The sequence below is a fragment of the Pollicipes pollicipes genome, unplaced genomic scaffold, assembly GCF_011947565.3.
Source record: "Pollicipes pollicipes isolate AB1234 unplaced genomic scaffold, Ppol_2.1 Scaffold_4295;HRSCAF=5057_pilon_pilon_pilon, whole genome shotgun sequence".
NCBI lineage: Eukaryota > Metazoa > Arthropoda > Thecostraca > Pollicipedomorpha > Pollicipedidae > Pollicipes > Pollicipes pollicipes.
This window is the reverse complement of record NW_023596461.1, coordinates 1,046,555-1,066,223: the sequence shown is the minus strand read 5'-3', so window position 1 is coordinate 1,066,223 and position 19,669 is coordinate 1,046,555. Positions and strand designations below refer to the sequence as shown.

The following is a 19,669-nucleotide window of genomic DNA, read 5'->3' as shown; positions in this document are numbered from 1 at the left end:
GCGACTGTCATACTCAAGTCGCAGTCCGGTAGGCGACTGTCATACTCAAGTCGCAGTCGGTAGGTGACTGTCATAATACTCCAAGTCGCAGTCGGTAGGCGACTGCCATACTCCCGTCGCATTCGGGGGTTGACCGATCATACTGTAAATTGCAGGCATCGGTAGGTAGTGCTTTCAAACCGCACATTGTGCGGTCAGTAGCGGCTGCCACCACTGCACTCGCAGTCCGGTAGGCGGACTGCCATAACTGCACGTCGCAGTCCGGGTGGGTGACTGTCCGTACTTCGGTCATCCGAAGATTAGTGAAAAACCCATCGAAAATCGGGATGAGAAGCAATTTCAATAATTCGGTTGAGGCGTGTGATTTGATCAGCTGATGGACTGACCACCGGCTACAAATGCCTGCGGGGCATATAAACTGTCCCAAATAAAGCACCGTGCACTGAAGTTCCCTTTCTATCCGATCATGACCCAGACTGGTGTGGGTCGGCGGAGCAGATCCGTTGGAAAGACGGCGCAGGCAGGAGCGGGCTTCGAGGTGGACGGTCTCCTGGAACGTCCGCATTGGCGCTATCTCCTGTCGACACGGGTCGGGTCTCCTGAGCTATCTCCTGACATCTCAGCGATGACTGCGGGGCAGCGGTATGACCCTGGAGCGGACTACAAGTTGAGTGGACGGAACACTTGCTACAAAGTGAAACTTTGACGTACTGACGCAGCGTGTCGTGGCCGTGGACCGGTGTGGAGCGTCGAGCCGGGCAGGAGCCGCGCTTACAAATGTCTTCCAGGCTGATGTGGAGGGAAGAACTGCTGACGAATCGTTTAAAAAAACTTGATGCAAAAAAGCAGCTAGCGAGCACGGGGCAAAACAGGACCAATAAAGCGAGAACTACGGCCTGGTTGAGATGGAAAAGGGGTTGATGACATTTTATTTTGATTGACGTGTAGATTCAGTGATTGGTAGGGGCACCGAGTGTGCAAGTTTTTCGAGAGCTTTGTCACAGAAGAAGATTGTACCGCAAGAAACTACTACAAATGAAAATGAAGGTGCTATTGAACTGGTTGCCGAGCTCGGTGGTGGGGGAGGGACGTCTTTTCTTTACTTCACGCCATCACTTAACGTTTTTGCTGGAAAACCCGTCCAAAGTGTTTCGACAGTTGGCAGTGCCACAAGAGAACCCAATTTCTTCCGTGTCCAGCTCGGACCCCGTCAGGCGTGTAGGCTTCTTCCTTGTCCAGCTTGGACCCTACGTCAGGCGTAGGGGCGTTTGGATACCCTGACGGCAGGCCAATATCAGCCCATGTTGGGAGAGGAGGGCCCGGCAGTTTTCCAGAGGAAGATCCTGACAACGTTGCTCATGAGTTCAGCCCAGACCAAAGAATACTGGGTGATCTGTTCATGGCTGTTCAGTCGGGAGATGCGCTGTCGGACATTTGATGCAAGTGTGATGCAATGTGATGCAGATGTGACAAGTGTGATGCAAATGTGATATTTGCATCACACTTGCTTCACTCGTACATTGGAACGGTGCAGTCGCCAAGAGATCCGAACAGGCTCGTTTGCCGGATGTTAAACCGCTGCGGACCAGCGCGGCTCTCATTCAAGCGACAGCCGTGCTGCGCAGAGGGCGCGCACGTGCTCCTCTCAGCGTGCGCCTGTCGCGAGGTCCGCCGTATGGGGGCCGGGCCGTGGCTGAGCTCGGGGTCCAGGGAACGCCTCACTACGAGGCCGTTCTGCTCGCGGTACCGGGCGACGCCGGTGCAGATGTCAGCAGGGAGACAGTCGGCGACAGCAGTAGATGTCAGCAGGGAGACAGTCGGTGACAGCAGTAGATGTCAGCAGGGAGACAGTCGGCGACAGCAGTAGATGTCAGCAGGGAGACAGTCGGCGACAGCAGTAGATGTCAGCAGGGAGACAGTCGGCGACAGCAGTAGATGTCATCAGGGAGACAGTCGGCGACAGCAGTAGATGTCAGCAGGGAGACAGTCGGCAACAGCAGTAGATGTCAGTAGGGAGACAGTCGGCGACAGCAGTAGATGTCAGCAGGGAGACAGTCGGCGACAGCAGTAGGTGTCAGCAGGGAGACAGACTGATGCCGGCCGGCTGCGACGGCGAGTCTGTGCAATGGATTGGACCACGATCCCCAAGATGAGTTTTGATGCTGCTGCCCACGTCGATCTCATCGATTGGGAAGTCCCACGTCACTCGGCACGCGGCCTGGAAGTCGGTGGATAGATATACGCTCTGTGGAGACTAGAAATGTCATCCGAAAGGGGTCTTATACAGTCGTTAGGGTTTTAACTGCGTGCGGAAGTTTTTCACTATTGCCCGTGAAAGGTCAAGGAAAAGGTCCAAGTTGACATGCTCTAATGGCCAGTAAGCTGACTGCCGGGCCTCCAGGGACGAGCCGATGCCGGGCCTCCGCAGCAGTTCCGTGGTGAGGGTGGTTCGATGGATGATCGCCACACTACCACCGTCGGGTACGCCTCTCGTGTCCCTACGCCCTGTGGTGTACCCGTGAAGCCAAAGTGTGCTGCTGACTATTCTCGAGCTTCTTTTACGAAACGAGTGTATTAACTTCGTCGCGTAGCCGAAGGAATCTTCTGGGTGCATTGCTTTACAAGCGGATGTTTTACGAACGGATGGGATCTCTCGGCCTCGCTAGCTGAGTACTCTTCGAGGGGTGTGTTGCAATTTGAGAAAGGAGTAGAGATGCGCAGCTACATCCGGGTAATGTTTGATATTTCAGGCATTTTGAATCCACATTCGTGACTTGCGTTCGTGTTGATCCCGAGAAACTCATGCCACGGAGGGTTCAGTGCACGCCCAGATTTTGCGAAATCGGTTCCGCCCATAACAGTTATCACCGTTCATTGAAGCCGCTGTTGGAACCGCAAAGCGTCCCTAATCAGGACAGCTGCGTCTGATGTCCCAGTCCAAACACTTGCAGCACTAAAACCACCAATTTTTTTTCGTAAATATTTATAGTCGTGATCATCGGAAGCTCCTGCGACCCGTGTCGTGCCGTCGATAACGTGGCTGCCAGGACGCGCTGTGCAGGGCGCCCGCGCTCTCCCCGCACGCCCCGCACGCCCCGCACGCCCCGCCGGACCCAGCCGACCCCGCTGACCGTCGGCGATCCGTTCCAGTCTTCAAGCGCTCCGCGGACGGCGAGCGGACCGGCAGCGCCAAGTTCGCTGTCTACGGCGGCCGCGGCATCGTCCAGTACACCATCACCAACCTGGCGGACGCCGTGTAGAGGGGGCAGCGCGCCAGCGCCGGGACGGCCTGCGCCGGCGCCGTACATCCTCCCCCCCCCCCCCCCCCCCCCCCCCCTGTGGTTATTAGACGCGAGCCGTAACGTGGCGGGCTCGTTAGATGTTTACTCCACCCGCTATGCCACTCGTAAAGGAACTAGTCTGTAGTTGCCGGCTGTCTCGCCGACGTTTGCCGTAGAGCGCAGAGCCTCGACGCCAGACGGCCGCTGCTTTGTGTTGTATTCTCTCGCTGCTCGTGCGGGCGGCGGCGCCCGATGTGACGGGTCTTTCCGCGTCCTCGCAGTTCGGTTCCCGTAGCTTGTCTGTCGGGGGCGCTTCGTAGGGGGCCTTGCCTCTCGTCGGCTACCAGCAACGCACTCATGGCTGTCGCGCCGCTGTTCGCTGCGGCTGTCGCGCCGCTGTCGGGCGCGGCTGCCGCGCCGCTATCCGCTGCGGCTCGGCCCGATCCACCCACGCTCCGAGCGACAGTGATGTTGTCACCTGCTCCGAAGCTGGCTCCGGTGTGGTGAGCGGTGCTCTGTGCGGATGTCTCGGACTCAAGGTCTTGACATTGCTAAAATTATCTGCCTGTCAGCATCGATCTTGCGCGGCAGTGGCGATCGTTCTCTCGGTGTTTTGACGCTCGTATTTTCTCGCCGCCGTCTCCGTTGCTTCTATAAGGCTCCTGGACGTGCCGCGGGCTCAGAGGGCGCCGCGCCGCACGTGGCTAAGGGCGCACGTCAAAGCTTACCCGCAGTCTGCGGTTCTGCGGTGAGGCGCGACCCAGAGGATGCGTTGCTCAGGCCTGTGAACCATTCCACTCGCCATGTGCAGAGACAGCTGCATTCTGCTGAGCTCGGCGGGGCAATGCTTCAGTCATCCCGCGGCCCCATCTTGTGTCACACAGCTGTCGGCAGTGCCGGGCGAGTTCACCTTTGATCGGAACGTCCCTTCCGCGAGTGACGGTCGGATTGTCCGTGACACCGTGACTGTGTGCGTTACTCTCCTGTATTCCTCCGGGGCTGGCGCCGCCACGCGGCCCCTGCTGGCCAGTTGACTGTACCGTGCGATCGTGAAATAAAGACAGGTCGGCGTCAGCGCCACCGTGCTGGCCAGTCGTCACGACGACGTGGAGACGACGGACGTCACGACGTCCGTGGAGGCCAACGTTGGCCGGTCCTGCCCTCCGGCGCCTGGGGCCAACTCCCCCCCCCCCTCGAGGAAGACATCTGGATCAGTGATGATTTTGTGTGGACATCTGATGATAGCCCATGGCGGCTTTAAATGGTAGCTTTCATCCTAGTTGTAGGTGGTGAGGTGTCGGTTTGCGTCGCGCCACTGTGATCGTCAGACTTGCTGTAAGTTGGCCCGATGAGCACCGGGTCTTTCGGCAAGTTTGCAGGTCTTAACGCGGACAGAATGATCGATATTCATTACATCAGGAGGTACTGGTTAAACGCCATTAGGCTTTTCCCACGACTTTATTTTTCACTTGTTTTAGTTTTAACACACACATCAGTTTTAACACTTGTGCTTTTAGCAAAACTCACAAGCTACAAGCTAAAACACAACCTAAGTCGGTTGCAGTGAGACCACGCAGAGAGTGGTTTCACTGCGACCTAATTTACATCGGAACCCCCTAATGCCATCAGATGATTCATGCTGTACCCACGCGTACTTAAGCAACCGCAGGTTTGCGCGGCCCGACAAGCTTGCTGCACTGCACGGCGCTCCTACTCGACGCAGTAAACCCTGCCCCGTGGGGCGTACGTTAACTGATCCGTCCGGCACGTGCACCTTTGTTCTTGCAGCTTGCGTTAGCTGCCGTCAGAGCAACACCGCACATTTTCTGGAAGCCTCGCAATTTCTCGGAAACTGCAGTAATTTGTGACCGGAATATTAAGCACGGATTTCTCAAGATCTAATTCACGGAGGTGTGCACACTGTCCAAACATCATTCCGTATGGGAAATTTAGTTGGCGGCGAATATGTTATCAATATTTGAGCATTGACGGCGAATATGTTATCGATATTTGAGCATTGGCATGGGTAACAGGTCGTCCCAAGTGTCCCGACATTTTGAAAGCACTACTAAAGTAGTGCGACTCATTAGCTCAATAACACCATTTCTCAATGGATGAATGCTAGCAATTCTTGACTTTTCGATGCAAGAGACCTCACCGGGTGTCGTTGAAACCTTGGCCACGAAGCATCCCTCCTGATCCTAGTGAATTATGTTTGGCGGTCGTGTATTTGCTCATAGTTCCATAAATTAACGCGAGCTTAATCGGTCGCGGTGAAACCACGCGGAGGGCAGGTCTCACACTGACGTGAGGAGTGGTCGGCGAGTGCTAGCAAGCAGCTGTTGCCACTAGAGTACAGGACAGCCGACGCGTCCTTGCTCACCATGTTGGGAGGCTGGGATGCGGACAGTTACCCACGGGACACCCTCGGTGCCGGGATGGAAAGGTTTCTAGCAGGCGCTCATACAGAGCCTTGGAAAGGAGGGGGGGGGGGGGGAGGTTATGTTGTTATATTATATTGTATAGTATATGTTATATTATATAGTTGATGAAGGGCCCCCTTGTAGTAAAAGCCTCCCCCCAAGAAAATTTGCTGGATGCAGCCCATTTGTTCATAAGGGCATGCTTTTGTTTGTTGGTTTTCATTTTACCTTCTAAAACAGGAAAAGAGACCAGAAGCCAACGCGAGATCAATTGCCAAAATTTTATGTCCAATCAACTGAAGAACCTGTGTTAGACCACAGGTAAGAAATCACCAGCCTTCTGTATTTTTTCATGATTTAGTGGCCGTTTTTAAACTGATAGATGGAATCTTTATCTGGGCTGTACAGAGATATTAAGGATACCGCGAATGTAGATCGAAAGGAGTCAAGAATTGGTTTTGGCAGACAAATTATGTTTGCCTGGAGACCTCAACGCCCGGTCAGAATTGATCAGTGATGCAAGTTGTGTAACGTAGTTTTGGGCATGCGCGCTCGCAAATGTTGGCAACCAAACCTCGATGTCAGCCGTCGTGATCTCCATTGACCGCGCAACATCGGCCGTACAGCTAACACTGATCCGTGGCCAACAGGTGGGCGAAAATGATGACGCATTTGAAATGCGTTATCGAGTCGAATGAAATGCGTCCTTCGAACGCTTTAGGACATTAAATCGTACATTTAGAAGGTTATCCGGGTGTATATTTCACCCGTGCGATTTTCTGATTGATGGTAAGCACGGGTTGGCCTTTACAGCATGGCTAAGTGGTGTTGGAATTTGGTGGTGGAACTGGAAGAGGAAAGACTAGAATCTCTGTTTTCGTGTTGCTGCAGCTGTTCATTTGTCCAGAGGGTAACCTCAAAGCTGTAAAATAAGATGTTCCCACTTTCAGCTTTGAACAGCATGAATTAAATTTAAAAGACATCCGGTATTTGAAGCCATTATTATACGAGAGTCGCTCTTATGCACACAACGCATGCCGCCTGTTGTTACTTGCAGTTGACGAACGCCGTTCGGTTCTATGGGTACTGCAACCCAGGCCATCGCTGTCCTTGGTCCCTGGATTGTGGCGCGCAGGCTCAAACCTGCTGTAATTTGTTTCACTAGCCTATTCGGGAAAAGAATAAACGTTGTCATGCAAACACGGATTACCTTGTTTGTTTTTTACACATTTAACCCACTCTTTTTATTATGAATCCTAACTAATGAATCCCCGTGTTTGTTTCTGGAAAAGGGTCCCCCTTAAGAAGAACACTAGGTGCTACGTTATTTTTCCCGGTCAAGGGCTGCAAGACCATTCCATCCCACCGCGGGATGTTTTCCGGCTGTCATTCTGGTGACTCGGGGTGGGATGCCCTGGGTGATTCGGAAGCCCTTAAAAAGATACATCATATCGCATTTGCCCTCTCGCTGACGCATGAGGCCTTCTGAACCACGCAGTGGATCTCGGATCGACGCAGAAACCCTCCTTGACGTAATGACATCCCTGGTGGTCGCAGGTGGCCCAATAGATGGCACATAGACTTCAGTTTGGCTTAATGGGCCCATGCTGGAGCTGGGTTGGAAAGGCCCGCCGTTCGGCACTGGGGGCCCTGACTGATACAAGACCCTTTCATTGCCTGAATGTGAGCAATCATCATAAGTCGCCGTGTTTCCTCTCATTGTCAAAGGGCCCCGATAGACGCATGAGGACCTCTGTCATTCGGGGTTCTGTTCCGTTCCTTTTGAGCATATCTTCCCCTGGCCGACTCGAGACCCGCTGTTGACACAGAATGCCCTGTTAGGCACTGTGGACCCCTAGATGATACAGGATCATTGGATCTCGCATTATTGCAGGGGCATCGATGAATGCAAATCGATGGTTCGGCCGTGTCCCTGCTTGGCAAATGGACCCCCAGGGCTCAGACCGACACGGAGCCGGCTGTTCGGTGCTGGTGATCTTTGGCAGAAACATGAGAACGCTGTGCCTAAAGGGCCCCCAAATGGTGTGAGAGGCCCTCTAACTGACATTTGAGATCACGACCCCACGGACGAGGGTCCCTATTGTGGCCTACAGCCATTCCTTTGGGCCTTTCAGCCTTCCAATCGGGCCCTCGATTTTTGGTCTCGAGAGACCCTTCGGCTCCACTTCGGCCCCCCTCCCAAACACCGCTCCTGACCGGCTCGAGGTCACTTACCGCCACAAGACCCCTATTAAGCAGTGTGGCCCCTGACCGAAACAGGACCCCAGTGTGGCCCCTGACCCCATTGTGTCAGGAACCCCAAACATTGCAAATCGCAGGTGCCGACCTGATTCCTGCTTGGGGAATGAGTCTCAAGGGCTCAGACGGACATGGAGCCGAATGTTTCGATCCGTGTCGAGGCCCGATATTAAAGGGGTAGACAACCAAAATAAGAGAACCATGATAGGAGCTTTCTGACTGACATTTCAGGTCACGACGCTAGGGGTGGGGGACCGGGCCCGAGTCTAATCGGACCCTTGGTCTTTCTCTTCGGGCCTCCTCAAATAAAGCCCGTAACCAACTACGGAGCACTAGCCGACAGATGACCCACTGCCAGGCACTATGGGCCCCTGACAGACACAGTGGCCAACCATTGTTTCAGGGACCCAGACCAATGCAAATTGTACCCCCGGCCTTGCTACTGCTTGTAAAATGAGCTCCCAGTGTTCAGACTCGCAGGGAGCCAACTGTTCGGTGCTCGTGGTCTCTGGCCGACTTAGACGCCCGCATTGTCTCAGGGGTCCCGAAGCGTCGCAGGAGGACCTCTGAGTGATGTTCCAGGTCACGACCCTACGGGCCGCGATTCTCTATGTGACCTACAGCCAGTCCCTCGGGCCATTATGTCCTCCAGTCGGGTCTTTGATAGTCAGTTCCGTTGGGTCGCTCGGGCCTTTCTTAGGGTCTCATCGAACCCCGCCCTTGGTCGGCTCAGTGCCCCTTGCGAACACAGGTTCCTCTATTAGGCGTTGTGGGCTCCTGGCAGAAGCAGGAACCCCGACCAGTGTAAATCAGTTTTGTAGCTGATTGTAGCCCTCGGTTTGGCAGCTGATAGGGAAGGGGCCTCAGACCCACAGCATGCGGAGACGACTGTGCGATACTGGCGGTGTCTGACAGACAAATAGACCCAAATCAATTCAAGGGGTCCCTCGAGCGGCACAAAGAGCCCTCTGATTTAATTTGAGTGCCCGTCACCGCAGGATGGGCCGCCCCTGAATAAGACTCCGACCACACCTTCGTGTCCATAAACCCTCCAATCGGGCCCTTGATCATCGGACTCGGTGGGCCCTCCAGGCTCTTTGGGCCTGGAGGGCCCAAAGAGCCTGGAGGGCTCTCTGCCTCTAGCCGACTCTGGGGCTCTTGTCAACACAAGCCACACAGCTCGTCTGTGGAGTCCTGACAGACGCTTGGCCTCGTCCAATGTAAATTGGCCCGGGGTGCCGCGCTCAGTGTCCTTTGCCCCTCCGCCTGCGGTCCTCGCACCGGTCACAAAGTTCTTGACATCGTAAACATTTGGCCACCACATCCGGGCTTCGCTTCGGGAATTCAGTCAACCGGCGAAAAATGGCCGGAGTTTAAACACTGTGCACTGAGGAGAACACCCAGGGACGTGCGACTCCGGTGCCACGCCCTGCAGCTGGTCTTCAGATGACAGCCTGCGGTAAACAGGGCGCAGCAGGCACAGCCCGGAAGCTCCATGTTAGGCTTATCGGACAAATATGAAACGCCCCTCTTCAGCAGTTTCTTGTTGCGGTTGTGCCAACAGTGACATGGATGCTGCCATGGCTCCGATGCGACAACGAGCGACTATTCGCAGACTGTCCCCACAGGATGTCTGTGAATCCTTCTGCCATCTATCAACGAGTTTTCAAATCACGCCACGTGATCGCAGCGTGCCGCATCAGAACTCTGACCGCCTGGCCATGGCCATCAGGGTAATGACCATTAAAATTGCGTAGTCATTACGAACGAATATATTATATTATATTAACGAATATGTTCTTCCTCTCTCTCTCTCTCTCTCTCTCTCTCTCTCTCTCTCTCTCTCTCTCTCTCTCTCTCTCTCTCTCTCTCTCTCCTCTCTCTCTCTCTCTCTCTCTCTCTCTCTCTCTCTCTCTCTCTCTCTCTCTCTCTCTCTCTCTCTCTCTCTCTCTCTCTCTCTCTCTCTCTCTCTCTCTCTCTCTCTCTCTCTCTCTCTCTCTCTCTCTCTCTCTCTCTCTCTCTCTCTCTCTCTCTCTCTCTCTCTCTCTCTCTCTCTCTCTCTCTCTCTCTCTCTCTCTCTCTCTCTCTCTCTCTCTCTCTCTCTCTCTCTCTCTCTCTCTCTCTCTCTCTCTCTCTCTCTCTCTCTCTCTCTCTCTCTCTCTCGCTCTCGCTCTCGCTCTCGCTCTCGCTCTCGCTCTCGCTCTCGCTCTCGCTCTCGCTCTCGCTCTCGCTCTCGCTCTCGCTCTCGCTCTCGCTCTCGCTCTCGCTCTCGCTCTCGCTCTCGCTCTCGCTCTCGCTCTCGCTCTCGCTCTCGCTCTCGCTCTCGCTCTCGCTCTCGCTCTCGCTCTCGCTCTCGCTCTCGCTCTCGCTCTCTCCCCTCTCTCTCTCTCTCTCCCCTCTCTCTCTCTCTCTCTCTCCCCTCTCTCTCTCTTTCCCTCTCTCTCCCCTCTGCTGCCTTGTGAATGTCGCAAGCACGACGAATTACAAAACAGCACAAACGAGCGCTTTGCATCCTCATGTGGTAACGCATCCAGCTTGCTTGTGATAAAATGCCCTATTTGACAAGAGCTAAAACATAGACACGACCTCCACGCTGTATCATACAATCAAGTACTGGGTGGGGCAATTTGTCTCATCTGAAAGAAGGTAATTCAGAAGTCATTTACCAAAAAACGAAGTCGTGCTCTCCAAAACTTTACCGCTACATATGAAGCTGCATCTGTAATAATCTTGGTTTTATACTATTTGCATCAAAAGTGGGCTCAAAGTAAAAACTGGTGCAACTTGTCTCACTCCCGCCTACTCAGGTTGAACAAAGAACACGACTGTTTATGTTTTGTGCCGCTACTGGGTGTAGCCTCGTACTTATGAGCGCGTAAATCTGAAAAAGTTCGACTTGCAGCGAAATTTAACCTTTCACCTGGCCTGGTGTAGCCAATTTTTTACGAGCCAAAACGCAGCTTATTACTAACCGCGAGATCTTGTTGAGAACTATCCGCTGTTTTTCTTTCCGCATGGCTCTTTCTTTCTTAGTTTGGAAACGGTAGGGGCAGGGAACGCACAACCCCCTTCCCTTGGTGAATCAGGGTGAAGGTTAGCACCCATGAATCACTTGGACACATCGCCCATGCCATGCTGTTGCACACACTCAGGAATCGAACAAAGATCATCCAGTTGGGGCTCTCGCCTGCTTTTATGCGCTATGATTGAACCTTGTTTGCGTCGAGCACCACCCGAAGTCACAAAATGTTAATTTGCATTTCACTGGTGCACACGCTTTTTCACGAATATTTTACGTTTTCAGTGTCTGCGTCAAGTGGCAGTTCATGGTCATCTTGATATATGAAAGAAAGACCTTAAGTCTCTGGTTTTCCGACATCTAGAGTTCCGAGTTGTTATGCTGAGTCATTGACCTTTCATATGCCAGGGTGTACAGGTTAAACGACATAGTGCAAGCGTTGGTTACATTGACAGTGCGTGATGCTTGCACTACGTCATCCAACCGGTGCCTCTGGAATATTGATGGTTGATTATCAGCATAGGAGCTCTAAAGCCTTAACGCTATCGCTATCCTCGCTCGAGCTTTGCGGCATGTCTTCGACGACTTGGCCTATACATACACCGCTCCTCCTACATGAACAAAAATGTGTTCCTGCTCTTGACGCCAGCGACGCCGGTGGTACCGCCACCTGTGACGTAACGTGGACATGTGTCTCAAAAATATGAAGTTGATTTCAGTTAACGTTTGCTAATTGTTAAGCAATCATGGATCACTTGGACAGAACTCTAATCCCGCAGATTCCAGCTGAACTCACAGCTCTTGCAACGTTATTCTACGCACTCAGGTCATATTGCAGAAATAATCCGGCTGTGACTCCCGCTTACTTTGCTGGGAAAAGAGCTGGCACCGTTGGCGCCAGTTTTGCACCGCCTCCATCCACGTAACAGTGATTTGCATCTTAACGGGCTGGCCTCCACACAGCTTGTTCCCCCCACATATATCTGCCGTGTCTGCCCGTTAAATGTGCAAACATGTCCCGCTCGCGCGCGTGCTGCGACCGACACCGGCATCCGACGGAGGTGAATGTATGTCGCATGGATCGTTTCGAAGGTTATCACGGCTTCAGGTTAAGGTGCGATCGTTAGAAGATTAGGATCGTTGCGATCCAAGCAGCTGCCGGTGCTATGCATCTGACCAAAAATATGCACACATACAGGCAGACGTAGGCTCGGAAATTCGTGAGTTATGGACAAGCGGTTTCCGTTTGCTTCACTGCGCGTGGAAACAATGCCGGTGTCACCGATAAGGCCTGGCAAGACCGTAACTGCAGTGATTGCCCCGTGTCTCAACAACGCAACGCTAATCTCAGTTAACATGACCAACCGTCCGTGTAACAATATTCACGCATTTCGGATTTTGAGGAAAAATTCCGCACGCGGCGGGATTTGGGTGCGAGGTATTTTCCTTTTATCGTTCCTCCAGCGCTGCTGCGTGTTTTCGACGGTTGGGACCAAACCTGGCTTGATTCTTCTTCATGTGCGAGGTGACTCGCTGCGGAATGCCATTATACCCCCCCCCCCCCCCCCTTATTACACGCGCCGCCGCCAATAGCACTGGTCGTTACAAAAGCTTAAGTCGTGCAATTCTCAATGTGTAAACTCAACTGAACTCCACGGAGCTTTCTGTGTTGTCGATCTGGCGAAAGCAATGATAACAGGCAGACCGATGCATCGTATGCAGAGACGCGTTTGCCCCTTGCTTCGTCGCCCCGGGGGCAGCACCGTTGGGGTGCGATGACGGCAAAGACAGCACTCGTAACATCATTTATTTTACTGGTCGAAATCAACATGCTTCACCCGCGTGGATAAATAACCCCGTGCACTTGGCGGCTGGACCAGGACAGCGGCATACAAACAAACAAACAAGCGTACAAACATACAAACACGTCTATGTTGTCGGTACCACCTGCAACGCCTTCTGAAAGCAGGCAATGACGCGTCCCCCGAACGTGGGCATCCGCTGGTACACGATCGCGGCGTGTACGCCCACGCCGACGAGGAGAAAAGCCAAGCCATACAGGTACTCCGTTTTCGGGCGATCCACAATCGAGCTGACGAACAGGTAACACGACGAAAGGAGCAGCAGACACGGGATTGCGGTGGGCACGCGATATGGTCTCCGAGCGTCCGCTCTTGTTCTGCGCATCACCAGCAAGCTGACCATCGTGAGCGCGCGGAAAAGCGAGCTTACAAAGCTCAGCATTCGCATCAGTGCCCCGATGCTTCCCACGGTGATCATGATGCACCCGATGATGGCGTTGAAGATCAGCGCCGGAATGGGAGTGCGACGGCGCACGTGGACGAAGCCCAGCATGTCGACCAGGTGGCCCTGTCGCGCGGCGGCGAAGGTGACTCGGCAGGTTCCCAGCGTCGCGCCATTCAAGGTCCCAAACAACGACAGCGCGACGCCGAGCGGCATCAGGAAGGCGACCGGGCCCAGGGCCCGCTCGCCGAAGGAGAATGCGACGGCCGACGAGTCGAGCAGCTGCTGCGGCGAGAGCACCGTCAGGTAGGCCACGTTGGTCAGGATGTAACAGACGGTGACAACCGGAACGGCGACGAGGATCGCCAGCGGTAGGTTCCTTTCGGGCCGGACCATCTCTTCGGTCAGCGTGTTTAGCAGCTGCCAGCCGCCGTAGGAGAACAGCCCCGTGTAGAACGCAGAAGCGACGTCACCGGGGGAGGACGTGGTGCCCTGGAACCCGGTGGCCAAGTGCTGGCTGTTGCCCTGTGCCAACGAGTACGCGCCGGCCACCAAGATGATGCCAATCGACGTGAGCTTTGCCACCGTGAAGAGGTTCTGCACACGCGTGGCCCATGCCACGCTGTAGCAGTTGATGAAGACGACGAAGCAGTACGTGACGACGGCAACCAGGGACACGCCCAGCGGAGCGGGACTGCAGGGGGCGCCGAAGAACGGCTGGACGCAGTACTCAGCGAATGCGAGGCTGAGGATGGCCACCAATGCCGGGTGCATGATCAGCGTGTCCATCCAGGCACTGAGAAAGGCGGGCAGCGGGCCGAAGAAGTGGTGCAGCGGGCCCAGGCCGCGCAGCAGGTAGACGTAGTCGCCGCCCGCCTCGGGCAGCAGCAGACCCAGCTCGATGTAGCAGAGCGCGTCGAGCAAGGAGTACACGCCGCAGCCGAGCCACACCAGCAGCGAGAGCGCTACCGATCCGGACATGCGTAGCACGCCCTTCGGCGAGATAAAGATGCCGGAGCCGATGGTGGTTCCGACGATAATGGCCACGCCGGAGAACCATCGATGGTGCGCAACAGCGGCACCCCGGCCCCGCTTGGGGCCGGGGCTGCCGCCGTCCGGGCGCCGCCGGCGACAGGTGGTGGGCACGCGCCCACGGCCGGCGGCCCACAGGCGGACGAAGATTCTCGCCGACGCACCGACTCGGACGCACCGGATGGTAGCTTACCGTCGCCATCGATGTACGCGTGGTTGTCCATGGCAGCGAAGTGGAACTCGGTGTTCAGTTAGATGCGTAATCAGCGCCGATAACGCTGACGGTGCAGTGGTGTTGACGCCTGACGTTCCAGGCTTCTAGGCGCTATTCACCAACACTGCTGCTGCGGGTCCATCACAGTACTGCTTGGCTTCACCGGTACACATCGTCTGCACCAGCCCCCAGTCCAAGCTCACTCTTGTCGGTGCCGCCCTTGAATGTGAGCCTCACTGACCGGCTCAGAAACCCGTTCCGCGATTGCACTGTGCAAGCTGCGTTGCTGATTGGTTGGATGGTGATGTGTCTAAATCCCAGTAATTTCCATTCCTTATTTCTAAAACATTTTGTAATGATTTTGGAGAGCCTTTGAACAGGAATACTAGAAGGACGACTTGATAACTTTCAAGCTCTGGCGCATAAAATACGGGCAAAGGTTCTATGCCCCCTCGCGGCGTTCGTGAGGGGGCATAGTTCGGGGAGTCACGGAACTTCAGCAAAGCGCGGCAAGGGTAGGGGGTTGGACAGCACAACGCGGGCTTTTTGATTGAAGGTCAGCGTCCACGCTAAGCTGTGCTTGATGTGTGTACCCGGACGCCAGCATCCGATCGTGAGCGTGCCGAACACTCGGTTCGGTCCGCCGCGCTCTCTGATGTCACCTGACCTTAAGCGCGGCGCTGCCGTGGCTGAGCTACGTGGACGGACTAGGGGCGGACGCCGCGTGGGGTTAAGGTGAGGTTACAGATTATGCTGAAACTTTTAAAATATATTTGAAAGGCGTTGTCACGGGGGTATTCTTCTGCGCAGAAAGTGCGCAACTAGTGGAAGGGGGTGGGAAATTTCCAAAAATACGTAGCGTAATTTATGGACGACCCCTAATGGGCAGTAGCACAGGCAGGGAACACAGGTGGCACGCACCCTCAATCATCCGGTGCATGCTCCGGAAAATACGAGCAGTCTGAAACCAGTCTGAGTGATATAAGCACATCCTCCATGATAAAAACGCATAGCGACGTTCGAAGTGGCTATGTCACATTCTTTTTTAAAGTTGTTATTGCTAGGCTACCGTAATCAATGTTCGATATCAATCGCGAGTCCGCTGATATATATATATATATATATATATATATATATATATATATATATATATATATATATATACATATGCTCATATAGAGAGAACATCGATGTTCTCTGACCGTAGACAAAGCTGCCTGAATATCCCACAGGTGCAGTATTCTCAACAACAAAAGCGTGAATAACTATAGATCAATTTAAGTCGATTGGATAGTTACCATGCCTTATATTGCATAAGCACTCAGCATCTCGGTTTATAAGGGCGCTTTGATTATGGCTAGCACAGGCAAGCAAAGCCGTTGTTGTAATCAGGGCAAGAAAAGAAACACAATGGCAAAGAGAAAAATGGTCATGCCTGCATCCTGCAAAAACCTCAGGTAGTGGGTCGCTCAATCATGTTTGCCACGTTTGTCATGTCGTGTCAATCCTGTTTGAACATAACCTACTGTCCGAAATCACAACGTATGTTGCTTTGGCATATGTGAGCTGTTGATTCTGATTTAATTGCGCACCTACCTGCAGATCAGCGAGGCTGAAAACTTGTTTGTACCTTAGAACTTTCTGAACATGAGTCGTTACACTAGTTGCTCTTGAATAAGTGACTAGTGTAGTCATACAACACTCAATGTTTACACACGGCACGGCTTGGGAGCGGGCGTTTACAGCAAGCTTCCTAGGAGTAATGTAACGGCCATTTGTTCACCGATTTGTTCACCGATGAGCTCCGATCTATCTGAAAACAAATATTTTGATCAATTTTAACACGAGAACATCGGAAAGGACGCCTATTCTTCAATACTATATCACCAAAGTTCACCAGCTGATTTAAGTTGCAAACATCGGAATGTTCACAAACGCAAGACCTACGAGCCGTCAAAAAGTTATGATCTTTAAATGCACCTTTCACGGTAAAGCTCAGGCTCCAAGCACAAGGAACTCCATGTCGCCAAAAATTATCGGCCAGTGCTAGCTTTTCAAACATCAAAATACCCACAAGCGCAAAATCTAGCGTCCCTCTAAAAGTCCTGACCTCTCAAGGGAACTTTCAACGTCAAACTCAGGCTGAAGGGAAAGAAACTCCTTACCATCTAAAAAACTAACACACAATTTTGAACTTGCAAGCACCAGAATGTTCATCAAATAAGGAACAAGCGTCCGCTAAAAAGTTCTGGCGTATCAAGGTCACCCTCCAAGGTCAAAGTAAGGCTCAAATGAGAGAAGCTTTAGTCATATATTCAGCGATTTTTCAACGAGTTCCGATTCCTCTGAAAGCACGTCACATGGTCAATTGTAAAACAACATCGAAAATAAAGTTTATTTCGCAACATCATGCGACCTTCAAAATCACAAGCAAGGCCAAAGGACGAAAACTCAATATCACCAAAAAAGTCACCACCAATTTTGAATTTGCAAGCACCAGGATATTCACAAGCGTGAGATATAGCGTCCGGCAAGAAGTCCTGACTTCTCAAGGTCACCCTTCAAGTTCAACCTCAGACTCGAAGGACGAGAAACTCCATATCACCAAAAAATCACCGGCCGATTTTTAATTTGCATGCATTAAAATATTCACAACCGCGAGAACTAGAGTACGTCAAAAAGTCCTGACCTTTCAAAGTCACTCTTAAAGGTAAAACTTATGCTTGAAGAACGAAGGACTCCATATCACCAAACAACTAACGGTGATTTAAAATTTTCAAGCATCAGAAAATTCACTAGCGCATGAAATAGCGTCCGTCAAAAATCCTGAACTGTCAAAGTAATCTTTCAGCGTTAAATTCAAGCTCAAAGAAAGGGGAGCTCCATGTCACCAAAAATAGCAGTCAATTTTAAACTTTCAAGCAGCACAATAATCACAATAGTGGGAACTAGCGCCAGTCAAGAAGTCCTGAGCTGTTGAGGTTAACATTCAAGGTCAAAGTAGGGCTTAAATGACGGGTATATTTGGTAATGCATTCAACAATTTATTCAGCGACGCGTTCCGATTTCTGTAAATTACGTCACGTGGTCAATTATGGCACGAGCACGTCGGGAAGGACGCTTTTGCAATACCATGTGACCTTCAAGACCAAAGTGAAGGTCAAAGGACGGAAGGCGGCTCCATATCACCAGAGAATGGCCGGCCGATTTTAAATTTGCAAGCACCATATTATTCACAAGCGCAAGAACTAGCGTCCGTCAAAAAGTCCTGGCCCTTCAAGGTCATCCTTTAAGGACAAAATCAGATCCAAAGGGCATGGAGCTCCGAATCATCAAAACAATTGCCGGCCAATTTCAACTTTTTGAGCATCAAACTCTTCACAAGCGAAAGAACTAGTATTCGGCAAAAAACTGTGTTTGCTCAAGGCTACCCAACAATGTGGACGTCAGGCTCATTTCTGGATGACCTCTCACGCAATATTTTATGATGGTATTTAAGGTTGGTCTGTTGTGTTTACCGTTGCCAAGTGTATAGTCCTTTTGAGCAGTTGTCTGTGGCCATTACAATTTTTTGGAAATTTGACGAACATGCCCCAACGAGAAGTAAATCCTGTTTGTTGTTCTATTGTCATGATTTACCTCATGACTTGTTTTTAGAAAAATCGGAACCCATCGCTGAATAAATTTAAAAATTTGCCAAAGTTTCCCGTCATTTGAGCCTAGTTAACCTTGAAGGGTGACCTTGAGAGGGCAGAACTTTTTGATGGACGCTGGTTCTTGTGTTTGTAAGTGTTATGACGCTTAACAATTTATTTAAGGCCGGCCTGTGGCTTTTTTGGTGATATGGAGTGCCTCGTCTTTTGACCCAGCATTTCATCTTGAAAGTCAGATGATATTGCAAAAATCGTCCTTTTCGATGTTCTCGTGTCATACTTGACGATATGACGTGTTTTCGGAGTAATCAAAACTCGAATGAATCGCTGAACAGATCGCCTAGTCTCCTTCCTTTGAGCCTTAGTTCGACCTCTGTTGGAAACCTTGAGGGTAACTTCGAAGGGTAACTTCGAAAGGTCAGGACTTTTTTGACGGACGCTAGCTCCTTATGTGATGAAAATTATGAGATTCGAAAGCTTCAAATTGGCCGGTAATTTTTAGGGAAATAGATTTACCCGTCCTTTGAGCCTGCCTTTGAAGTTGAAAGGTGACCTTGAGAGGTCAGGACATTTTGAAGGTCGCTAGTTCTTGCGGTTAGGTGTATTTGATGCTTGCAGGTTTTAAAATAGGCTGGTTGTTTTTCGTGACATGGAGTTCTCCGTCTTTTGACCTTGCTTTTGACTTTAAAGGTTCTCGGATATTATAAGATGAGTATCATTATCGATGCTGTTTTGCTAAAATTGATCTAAAGTCTCGCTTCCAGAGAATCGGAACTCGTCGCCGAATAAATCGTTGAATAAATCGCCAACTTCGCGGGCACCCTAGCGGCCCCGCACACTCGGTTGAGTTCTTCGCCAAGTGGAGAGCCATGAAATGCTGCTCACTGCGCCCCCCCCCCCCCTTCCAGCATCAGCGTGGATCGCGCCTGCCGCCAGAGTAAAGGATCAGTGGAGAACAATTTGCCCCGGGGACTGCGGAGCAGACCTGCAGGAGCCGACCGATTCACCCTTTAGTGTATCGCAGTGCTTAGGTACACCAGGAAACCTCCGAGGATCGCCGACCCACTATGGGCTACCGCGCCGTGACCAAGCCGCCACGAAAGGGAGGCGACCCGCTTATTACCATGGCCCGACTCCGGAGTAACCCGCGCCCGCGGACACGCGCGGCCGCGCCAGAAACACAGGAATGCGTCAACGGTTGCTGGGGACTCTGCAGCACGACCGCGGAGGTCACGCTGCTCGGTCGCGTATCTGCGGCCGAGCCAGCGTGAACCCAGCACCGCTGCAACACGGTCGTGGGGGAAGGGGGGGGGGGGGGGTGGACGAGCCGGCGTGAACCCAGCACGCCGGCCGAGCCTGCGTGTTGAGAGATGGAGGGGAGGTGAGGGTGGCAGGCGGGGGTGGGCGGGGGGGGGGGGGGGGGGGGATGACGGATGGAGATTGATGGAAGCGACTCTCTGTATCTGTCTCTGTCCCTCTCCCTGCCCTGTACAGAGGCGGACGCAGAGGTGCACCGAGGGGATCAGTTTTTCATACTGCCAGCT

At 52.5% G+C, this 19,669-nt stretch overlaps 1 protein-coding gene across 1 annotated transcript; it reads right to left on the bottom strand.

Annotated features, from left to right (window-relative positions):
• Window positions 1-12,911: 12,911 nt before the first annotated feature.
• Window positions 12,912-14,207, bottom strand: LOC119096497 (b(0,+)-type amino acid transporter 1). Its single transcript, XM_037219408.1, has one exon. The coding sequence runs from the start codon at window positions 14,205-14,207 to the stop codon at window positions 12,912-12,914; it is 1,296 nt and encodes a 431-aa protein (XP_037075303.1).
• Window positions 14,208-19,669: the final 5,462 nt, after the last annotated feature.

Excerpts from the sequence above, each read along its gene's own strand:
- LOC119096497 (XM_037219408.1), bottom strand. The coding sequence starts at position 14,207 with ATGTCCGGATCGGTAGCGCTCTCGCTGCTGGTGTGGCTCGGCTGCGGC.